General features: G+C 32.1%; 1 protein-coding gene across 9 annotated transcripts in view; it reads left to right on the top strand.

Moving 5' to 3' along the window:
* Positions 1-11,613, top strand: part of kst (spectrin beta chain, non-erythrocytic 5 kst) — a 333,164-nt gene extending 321,551 nt beyond the window's left edge. For 8 of the 9 annotated variants that reach the window (XM_089085798.1, XM_089085799.1, XM_089085797.1 and 5 more), the window contains 4 exons: positions 2,117-2,285; positions 4,327-4,410; positions 7,744-7,875; positions 10,317-11,613. In XM_089085798.1, the coding sequence (XP_088941924.1) occupies positions 2,117-2,285; positions 4,327-4,410; positions 7,744-7,875; positions 10,317-10,582 (651 nt within the window). In that variant the 3' untranslated portion in view covers positions 10,583-11,613. The remainder of the gene's footprint in view (positions 1-2,116; positions 2,286-4,326; positions 4,411-7,743; positions 7,876-10,316) is intronic. The other variant, XM_089085804.1, reaches the window with a different exon arrangement.
* Positions 11,614-11,836: the final 223 nt, after the last annotated feature.

An 11,836-nucleotide genomic window follows, 5' to 3' on the forward strand; every position in this document is an offset into this window, starting at 1 on the left:
GCGTGTAAAGATTCGAGTAAAAGAAACCAAACCAGACAGCTGAAACCATTTTCCCAGAATGGCCAGAATCGATAGAAGCCACTGCGTAATAGCACCGCTGGGAAATGGAAGGTTAATTCCCAAGGCTATTGATGTATTACCAGGGGATGCAATCCAGCAATAATCCTACAGACAGGTCGGTAATTCATTTGGTCACATGATGGTTATTTCCTTAGTTTTGATATTTGAAATTGCCAGCTATTACTAAAGGTAAGGGTCTTAAGAGAAATTTTGCAAATATGTACGGCGGAGCTCCTCTAACTTCTTTTTATCATATTTAAAAATAAAACAAGTTCATTCAGAGACAAAGTTGATTACGTTTGTTTCAGCAGGGGCATAATTGACGAAAATGAAGTAAGGGAGGGGGGGGGTATAGATTTTTCTATAAAGATACAAAATAATGTGTTTTTCAAATTCTAAGGGGGAACTTTTTTTCATTTTTCCTATTTTGTCAGTGAAAACACCAACAAGAAGGTGAATTTCAAAATCTAGGGGGATGAGAATAAAATTCAGTGGGCAATTCTCTTCGGATCTTCCCCAATTGGCGTATTTATTTTTTAAATACTTTTTTAAGGTTTAGTCTCAATGGCGTCAGTTAAGGGGGAGGGGATAACATTCGCCTCCACAATTTCCTCCCGTCTGGAATTTCAAAAATGCCTTTTTTTTAGTATTTTCAGAAAAAATGGCTTTTATTTGTATTTCTGTTGACAAAAAAAAAAGCAAACTTCCCCTCCCCCCTTACCAAAATTTTAAAACACCCCCCCCCCCATCCTAAATTTCCATCATTCCAGTGTTTAGTGAAAACACCAACAAGAAGGGGAATTTCAAAATCTAGGGGGATGAGAATAAGATTCAGTGGACAATTCTCTTCAGATCTTCCCCAATTGGCGTATTTATTTTTTAAATACTTTTTTTAAGGTTTAGTCTCAATGGCGTCAGTTAAGGGGGAGGGGATAATATTCGCCTCCACAATTTCCCCCTGTCTGGAATTTCAAAAATGCTTTTTTTAGTATTTTCAGAAAAAATAGCTTTTATTTGTATTTCTGTTGACAAAACAAGCAAAACTTCCCCTCCCCCTTACCAAAATTTGAAAACACTTCCCCCCCCATCCTAAATTTCCATGTTTCCAGTGTTTAGTGTCAAATTGTGCTTTCTTTGCAGTTGATGAGACTTGACACTCTCACATTGTAATAAAAAAAGAGTAAGGAATTTAACGAAAAACGACAAAAAGTATTTCAACCCTTAAATTATAAATAATATTTTTTTAAATACAAATTTTATGATAGAAAAATATTCTCCATCCTCAAGCTCATAAAAAGATATTAAAAATGAAAACTTACAACTGAAATCAAACCTGTTATATACTTATGTCAACCATACGTTTCTTGCATTAAAACGCTTAATGTTCAATATATAATGAGTAACAGATAAATGTATGCGAATCTATGACTATTTTAAGCTCTGTTTTATTAATCGAACTAAGTTAGATCATCAAGAAATATTGAGAAAATATTTATTATTATTCTTGTATTTACTTCAGCATAACCAACTGATAAAATTATTTCAAATGTTCGTGACCTGTATTAATTTTCATTTTAAGTTTGTCTAAATAAATCAGTAAATTAATAGTTAATTATTCTATATAGTAAATGCATTAATATTGCCATCAATCGTGTATTCTCATTAATTAGAATAAAATCCTATTTCAATCTTTTAATAATTTGACTTTTATCCTTATGTATGGACGAGGGAGAGGTATTTACACCAACCCCATTACAAGGGATACTCTTAGGATCTCCAGGAAAACTGTCTAAGCGCCAGATAAATTGCATTTCTATACCAGTCCTTCCTCTTTTTTTAAGTATTAGCACCTTCTTTTATGAGATTGACGGTTTGACAGTATTTTTGGTATTAATTTAAGCGTCAGTTTTATTCAGGAAACTCGTCGGGGATTTGACTGCAAACAAAAAACCGTTTGTAACCGTTCGGGTGAAAAGGGTATTTTCAAGGTTGGAAACATGGTGATGATATCTGTCGACGCGAAATTGTACTATACAATGCTAATTTTTTTTCTTAGGATATCAGTCAGGATAGTGTTATCAAGGAAGAGGTTTCTACACCAGAATCTAAAGTAGTTGAGGTAGTAATCACTCCCACGCCTCCAGAGATAGCTATTGAAACTGATTCTAGTCCGCCGCCTACACTTCCCCGTACAATGGCCCCCAGACGAGATTTAATATCGGAATGTAAGTACTAACTGGCTGTCATCAGGGCTGATAAATCATCTCGTTAAAGTTGAGGTGCCAAAAAGGGATGTAAAAACTGATAAGAGTAAAAAAAAAGTTCAAATAAGAATGCTTGAAAAACTGATAAGAGTAAAAAAAAAGTTCAAACAAGAGTGCTTGAAAAACTGATAAGAGTAAAAAGAAAGTTCAAATAAGAATGCCGGAAAAACTGATAAGAAAATCAGAATTCTGATCAGAAAAACTATTAGGAAAACCAGAACACCAAGAACAAATAGACAAAAAGAATTGTTTTTCTATTCTTAGATTAATTCTTAGTTGAAATTGATAAACTCATGATAGTCTAGAATTTTTTTTTTTTTCGATTTGTTAAATTGTCAATTCATTATTGATTGTCCATTATTTGTTGAACGCCTAATAAGATTAGAACCCTTGAAAAATTGATCAGAAAACAGAATTCTGATCAGAACAACTGATAAGAACGGTGGAACGCACGATTACTGACAAAAAGAATTGTTTTTTTTTCTATTCTTACATTAATTTTTGGTTAAAATAGTCACATTTATATTAGTTTATTCATTAATTCATTTTTAGATGAGTTAAATTGTCAATTCATTGTTGATTGTCCACTAATGTCTTAGTTATGAAAAGTAAGTTAATCAGTTGTTAATTAAATTGTTAAAAAAAAAATTTATTTGCTAAATCGACAAATATGTGTACATTTTTGAGCTTTTCGTGCAAGAGATTTGCACCTTTTCTGTGAATGTGTCATGTTTACAGAAAATGTTGCAAGTACTTAAATTCTAATAAAAAAAGGGATAAAAATAGAGAATAACAAAGAACTAGTTGATATTTAGAACCAGTGTTGCCTGTCCTCATTGCCGAAAAAGTGTGTTATGATCAATTATTTAATTTTTACAAGTTTCCTTACAAAATATAGCATTGGCAATGCTGCTTCCAATTATTATTTTCTTAAAGTGTATGATAATTTCCTGATTTTCTATTGTTCAGTATCTTGTCGTGTTTCTTCTTTTCTTTTTCTCCCTAGTGGATTTTCTAGGGCTAAAAGTGTATTGCATTGATTGCTCATACAGTAACTTAAATTAGTGCAGTTTTGCTAATTCATCACATTTTAGGAGAGGGGAGGGGAGAGGTTTTTTTAAATAAGGAGGCCGAAAAAAAGGTATTTTCAAAATCTATGGGGGGATTTTCCAATGAAGACACAGATGATATTTTTCAAAATCTAGGGGAATATTGTCTAAGTATATTCCGTTCAAGATGTGAGGCCTATTTGCATGGGAGATCGATAAACAAAAAAAAATTTATGGTCAATCGCAAACAAAATGTGACACAAATGAAGTTTGTATCGGGGAAATATTTGTAGAGGATTAATGGAGAAATAGATACTTGCGGAGCAAAACATCATGGATAACCACACTACAGGAATCGGGGTCCGTAGCTAAAGGGTGAAGTTCGACTTTTTAATGATTTGCTTGAATTTTGTATCTTAAAAATGTATATTATATTTAATTTGGCATTTAGGTAATGTAACACATCCATACTTGGGTTCATCAGTATCCTATTCCAAAAATGAAAGTTCGCTTTGGTCTCTGATGCACTTAAAGTATCACTTTCATCATCGTTTGCTTTTATGATAACTTTATTTCTTATATTAGAAAAAATTATTGTCTTTTTGTTTTTAAATCGGTCCTAGTCTTATTTAACGATTAATGAGGTTCAAACCAGAAATCAGTCACTTTAAATCAAATTGTTAAGACACACTCTTCCTGTGAAGAAACTTTGATGTTTACTTCTACTATCAACCAAACAAAAGTGCACAAAAGATTAATCAGAGAACAAAACAATATCAAAGGAAAAGTGTGGCTGAACCTTTTCTCAATTAGTATTAGGCATCAATTAGCAACCATCCAATCAATTTTATTGATTTATAATGGCTCTCTTATTACCAGCCTAAGAAAACAAACCAAACAAAGAAATAAATAACGTTTTTTTCAATAAAACTGTTATATTTAACTTTTTGTAGCTGAGGTTGGACTTCCCAGTCCTGGAACTTGGAGAAGGCAGTCAGATATTTGGAAAAAAAGAGATTCTCAGAACGGTGAGAGTGGTAAGGCAATCTTTTTTTTTAAAGCACTTGTAGACGTCACCTACATGTTGAATGTAAATGCTTATGTATTTCGTTTCGGCTATAGTTCCGTGTTTAGCTTTATTTGTATCTAATTTGCTTATGTGTTTGCATCGAACACCCACATGTCTAATCCTAACAACATCCTCTTTTTCATCCTTCAAACTTCGATATAAAACTAACGATAATCTCTCTGGATTTTTACGTAATTTGTAAAATTCAACAGAACAAATGAAAACGTTCTGATAAAAAAAATAATAAAAAATATGGCTCTAAGACTTCATAAGAATATAATGTACAGACTCGTTGTGGAACAGAATATTTTTTACTTGCTAAATTAGCTAATAAGTCGCTCAAGCATGTCAAGGATGAAATAAGAAATGAACCGTTTAAAAGACGAACTGATTAAGTCCCCTTTTTCAGTTTTGTAACGTCAAAGCACCCTAATGAATTCTAAATTTGCAGGTTCATAAAGATATTCTCTAAATGTTAGGGTTAATGCCAAATATATATATATATATATATATATATATATATATATATATATATATATATATATATATATATATATATATATATATATATATATTATATATTTCGCAAGTGACTTTTGGGACATTGTTACATTTTCAATAGGTAATCGAATTACTTTTTCTTTTAAGAAGCAAATTTGACTAAATAAGGATTAAAGTGTATTCAACCCTTTAATCGAACATTAAAAATAATGATTTTGATTTTTAAAACGATATGATTGCTTAGGCGCATCCGTATTAAACTTGGGGTGAGGGGATGGTTCAGCTGAAAAGTGCATTCTCATGCCACTGTTTTTTTTGTGTGTGTTTCTTTTGGACTGACCTTAAGGAGGGAGGGCATTTGCTTTGAATACCCTATCCTTTATTCCACTGCATGATTACTCAATTGCAACTGGTTTTCACCCGGGGGATAAAACTAAAAATTAAATTCTCGTGCCACAATTTATCTGCGGTTTTCTTTTGGAACAATCAGAGGGAGACAGGGGATTCCCTCTGTATGCCCCCACCCTTGTATCTAGTCACAAAGTTATTAATGTATCAAAGTTAAAACCAACATCGTACCCTTTTTTTCAAGTTCCTCTGTTTCTGTTTAATGTTGATTAATTTTAATAATTTTTATACAAAATTCTCCAGACGTTACGAATTGTCCCATTATAAAAAACAAAAAGTGGTGGACATTAGAGACCAATATTGACTACCATTTTGTTAACATTAAAGCTGACATTTCCACACTATAAGATATACATTTTCTGAATATACAGTTCATAGTTGTGTACGGTGAATTTTACATCTTGCGTTTGATCACTCAAGTATTTTAGGTCATATTTCGATTGGGTACCCCCAAAGTCGGGCAAAGTATTTGCCGGGTTTTTTTTTTGTACGGGTTGCTTCCTTTTGATTTTTTTTCTTTCTAGAACTAGCTTTATATCTGAAAAACTCGAATACTGCACCACTATAAAATCCTTATCTGGCAAAGTCTGCTAAACTTAATAAAAATAAATGTTACGTAAAGTGAATAAAAATAAGTGTAAAAAAAAACAGTAAAAACATCTACAGCTAAACGGAAAGGGAGTGAGGAATAAATGTCACAACGTGTAATAAAACACGAAACAGGTGAACCCCAAATATGTATGTCTTTTCTTGAATTTGAATTGTGAATAAGCTCAGGTGTCATGGGACTTGGTCTACAATTACTGATTTTATGGGCTATTTATGAAGATTTAAGATAATCGCTGCAGGTCGAAAATCGCTTTTTACAGGAACAATTAAAAAATGAGAAATATATACAAAAAAAAATCTTATACACATCCTTATACATTCCACACCTTAAAAATCAGGTTTTACAGGAAGAATAAAAAAATAGAAAATATACAAAAAATATCGGTACTCTTGCATTATGCGGGCCTTTCTAAAAAGTCAAGTTTGGTTAATGCTAATGAAATAAAATAGGATGAATATATAATAGTTTATAAACAAATTTGGGCTATATATTTGCACATTAGGGGGGGGGGTAAAGCATACCATATATTAAATACCTAACCTAACAGAGGTACCTCCCCCCCCCCCTAAACCCAAAAAAAACACAGTTTAATATCGTATACGCAATGAAAACCACGCTATCATTGCCTAGTTTATAGCAGTAAACATGTCAAAAACGGGTTTTATCATTGCCTACTCTATAGTAGTTAACCCGAAAGGCCCGCATAATGCAAGAGTACCCGAAAATCTTATACATATCCTTATACATTCCACAAATCAAAAATCAAGTTTTCAGGAACAATTAAAAAAATAAAAATATACAAAAATATTCTTATACCATATCCTTATGCATTCCACGGATCAAAAGTCAGATATTTATCAGATTTTATAGATATCACATATTTAGTAAAAACAAATAACATAATGCTTAAAGATGGCAAGCATCCCGGTTTGGTTGAATGATGTCCTCATTTATAATATAAATCCATCCAAAGGAAATATTGCGCACTGGCTAAAACTTTAAGTTTTCACTACAATAATCAGCACTAAAGTTTACCAAACCTATTTATAATTCTTAAAGTAACCGTGTCTGTAAAATTTGACACCCTATATTTATCAATTGACCCACTATGAAAAGTTCACGCCTTATGTGTGTCAAGACTATCAGGAACGCACTCAACCATTTCTGCCACTTGTTGTTATAGTACTCTAACGGTGTCTTGTTTCTCTTAAGAGTAGCAATAAACTAAACTCGTTTGGGTTTGGTTCACTTTTTTAGATTTTACCAGAAAGTTACTACCATCGTACTTTATTCTTTTATAGTTAGTATACATTGGTCAGCACACTGTGGGGACTTTTCATCCGTTTGACTTCATTTGTTTTTTTAATCTTTTTCTTTTTGTCAGAAAAATGACCCAGTAAAAAACATAAACTACCAAAAATATCTTCGAAAAATCCAAACATAATTAAAAGAAATCAACACCGCCCATTTTTTACCGCCCAATTAAAGAAATCAATACCGCCCATTTTTTTCACGTTCCAGCCATATCTGTGTATCAAAAGGAAAACGTCAGAACACCATGATTTCTACTTTTCTCCAACTTTTACTTTCCAATTAATTTCAAGTAGTCTATAAATAATAGAGGTGTTAATTACAGCTAAGGTTGCTTTGGAAATAGGCTTTATGTTTAGCTTTTGGTCGTTTGTGTTTGCTTTTTGTTTGTTCTTTTAATTTTATCGATATATTAGTTTTGTTTTGTTGCACAAGTGTGTATGCATGGCTAATCAATGTGCTTCTCGTTAGAGTTCAAGGCTTCGTTATCAAGGACTCTCCCTCCAACTACCTCACGGCCTCCAGTACCTCCGAGGAATTCAAATCCTCGGCCAACTCCAATAGTCTACACGCCTCAAGAATGGAGGGAATCTTCGTATTATGGTTCGTTTAGTTTTTTTGTAACCTGTATTTCAAAGCTTTTAACGTGATTTCAAACTTTTATTAATCCCGTTTAGAGATTTTGATGACCAAGAATTCTAACTTTTCGTCCTATTTTCAAATATTTACCTGAATTGTGTGATTAGTGGTAAATTCTTATATTTATGTTATGCATCAAGTGTCCTCTTAAATAGCAAGTGGTGCCTAAAATTCGGCATAAATTTTACATTGTTTACAGTGTCTTTTCATTACAAACAGAACCGAAATATAAAAATACAGTTTAAAAAAGACTCACCTTTGGCAGGCTTCTTGATCAGTTAAGCAAATGACGATAATATACATCACTCTAACAGAAATAAAAACTAGGGAAAGAACACTAGAGAATAAAAACAGAGTAGGTTTAAGTCTAAAAGCTGATTAACTTTAAAACATCATGAGTGAGGAAGAAGAGAAAACTTATAGAGAATCTAACAAATGCTGATATATATATATATATATATATATATATATATATATATATATATATATATATATATATATATATATATATATATATATATATATATATATATATATATATATATATATATATATATATATATATATATATATATATATATATATATATATATATATATATATATATATAGAATAAATAGAATCTAATTACAAATCCTTCCATTTTAGAGTGTTCATACTAGAGTAAGAATCTGCACCAGGGGTGGATGCACCTTTAGGGGGTTTAAGAAAGGATTTCTGGAGGTTGATGTTTAGAAAGAACGTAAAACGAGTTTCTATACAATTGCCGAACATGGTAGATGAAAAAGTTAATATTTTGGCAAACAAACCCTGTAGAACTGACGTTGAGGGTGTAGATTTTTTACACTAGTTTGAAAGAGAGGAATGAGCAGGTATTATATAATGTGATAGAAATTTTTTGGTAATTAAGAAATTTGGTAGGTTGGTTGGTTTTGGTTTTGCATAGCGATTGTTTTTTAAGCTATTTATTTACTTCAGACTTGAAGGTCTTTTTATTCTTGGATTTTGATTTTAAGGGAATAATGTTATTATCCAAGGCTTTCAGTGGTGGTAAATATCATATCATATATCAGTTATGCATGTTTTGCAAAAGTGAGTATTTTACCATCGGAACAGTATATAAAGCAAAAAAACAAGTATTTAAATTCATACAACTTATTTTTATTTACGCAAAGGAACTGAATTTGCATTTTTATTTAACTCTGTATTTTTTTTCCTTGTAAAAGGGTGTTATCTTCAAGTTTAAGCTTTTGTGTAAAATCTTATATCAATTTAACAATAAGAACTGGGCTAAAATTGAACTACTAGAATTCATACAAATACACAGAAACGAAACTTGACGAAAAGTTGATAATTATTGATAGACGCATTAAGGTTGTATTGGAAGACACAGTCGATTGACTGTAGGATACTAAAATCGAAAATATATATGAATTAAGTATTACATTTCTTTTCTCCGCATTGGAAAACTGAATCGTGTAGTTTTGCTACGATTTGGGCATCTCGACTTTGTCTTCTTTTTTCTGTATTTTTCTCATTTCTGCACCATATGCCTGTCCTAGTCAGGACATAAAAAAATGAATTCGATTTTTTGCAAAAAAGGAACCGATTTATGTGCTCTGACGAAAAAAGTTTATTTTAAGTTAAATAATTGATTATTTTAGAAAAGAATTTAACCAATTCAACTTTATATTAACATTTAATGTCAAGCGATGCGTTATAACGTCAACACGATATATTATTAACGTCAATGCATTTATTTTGCTCTTAAAGCTATCCAGTGTCTTGAGATATTTCAAACAAATTAAGGAGAACTGCAAAAGTATTACAAAGCTATTATTGCACTAAGCTCTTTTTCTTAAGTCAAATTCTATTAAGTCCGTCTAGAAGACTACGTCCCTTGGACTTGTAATAAGTAACGTGAAGAGGTAATGTTAGATAAGGTAAAGTTGCTGAGGTGAATAGCTTTACTTATGTGGGTAGTATTGTTATTAAATATAGTGGATGCAGTAAAGATTTAAAAATTAGAGTAGCTAAAGTGCATGGTGTTCTATTCATTTGAAAACATTTTGGAAGAATTCGAGCCAATGGCTTGAGACGTTGGCACTTCTAATGGTTGAGCATATGCTAGATGTTTTCCAGAGCAATTACCTAAGTATAGTTTTAGGGACTCATTTGAGGGACTGTATCAGACAACAAGCTCAACGAAAGATTAGATTCCACTTTTAGGCCATGACTGAAACAATGTTTAAGATGGCAAGGCAATGTATTATGGATGACAGACTACCAAAGCTCGTGTTTTTTGTTCCTGATATTATCTTTTTTCTTAATTTTCCTTGCCTGCTTTGGTTTGGCTCCTAAGAGTCGCCCCTTCATGCCATATTCCTCATACTTTTTCTTTTAAGGTATAAACGGAAATAGCCAATCTGCGACAGTACCTTCCCGTCAGACCACCACTGCTTCGTTATATGTCTCTGATTACCGGTCACAAACATTAGAGGCGACATCACCTCAACTAAGTCGCGGGGATCCGAACACATCACGAGGAGAAACATCATCAATAGCATCATCAGAAAGTGAACTAGCATCACATTCCCCTACTAAAGATAGAGAAAAGAAGTCAAGTGTTTTGAATATTTTCAAGAGGAAAAAGAAAAGTGTACAAGTGTAATTTAAGTTTGGATTTATAAGAAAGGGTGACTAGCTGCTTTTTGGTCGGTTAATTCGGTGGCTTAGTTCTTTGGCTTCGGACATAACTCATGCTTTCTAGATACCCATGTAAGGCACACACGCCTAATGTCTAAACATTCCATAAAGGTCAGCTCTGATAGAAGGCGGTAAATCTAGGATCAACGATGTCACTACGCGAATTCGTTTCTTAGTTTGAAGGCAAAATTCTGTGAAGTTTTCCTAGGAGATTTATGTTAAAAGAAATGACTCCGTTAAATACTATTCAAAAGAAACCAATGATACATTTTTAACTTTGGATTAACAGGTGAGGTCTTATTTACAAAAGCTTAATTTTGCGACCACGAAAGTGAGTTTTTAACTCATTTGAAGCGCAATCTAACGGAAATGAAAATTTCACGATTTATAGTTTAGAATTTGGATCGACGCTGATATTCTATATGAAGCATAATAGCATAAAGTTATTCTTAAATTTAATATTAAAGACAGAAAAGCCGTTGAAAAAGCGGTCTCAGCCTAGTGTTGTGTGCTGACTTAATTTCACACTAGAGTGAACAGTATTTAATTAAATGTATATGGCTAATAGATACATGTAAAACACATAGCTTGTTTGATTGGATACCTGAATAATTTTGCTTCTTCTTCTTCTCTGCTGTATGCTTCTTCTTAACTCTCGCTGATTTTTAAGAATTTCAAACTTTCGCTTGCAAAATTTTCCGTGGGAGGCTAAGGTTATAAAAGAGGCCTTTTCTCCGAAAATCTTTTTATTCGCCTGAATATTAAAATATGGTGCACTATCTGAATATTGTGGGTAGTTAAAGAGGGAGACAGCTTCTCTCTGTTTTCCCTTGTGGGTACCATTGAGAGACTTGTTCCACGAAATAAGAGGCTAAAATTTACTTGTCCGAAAAGTGGTGTGTTGCCCTGTATAACAATATCAAATGGAGTTCTTAATAGTGTTTAGTTTGTTTTTCTAGTGATTTTGTTGATTGTTAATTATATGAATATGTCTTATTTCTTTGCTTTTTTGTTTTTATCTTAAGGTTCAGGTTTTTAAACTTTTTTATGATTCAATTTTCTCAGTCAAAAGTCGTTTAATGGCTGGTTGATTTACTTACGCCATTTACAAGACTAACATTACATCCTTGGAATTATTCAGGATAATTAGGTACTCCATCGGACACAACAAAATAATTTTCCTATTTTTTTTACTTAGAAGAGATCGAATAAATGATAA

Source organism: Artemia sp. Qi Xiang Cuo, chromosome 3, assembly GCF_049724085.1.
Source record: "Artemia sp. Qi Xiang Cuo chromosome 3, ASM4972408v1, whole genome shotgun sequence".
Lineage (NCBI taxonomy): Eukaryota > Metazoa > Arthropoda > Branchiopoda > Anostraca > Artemiidae > Artemia > Artemia sp. Qi Xiang Cuo.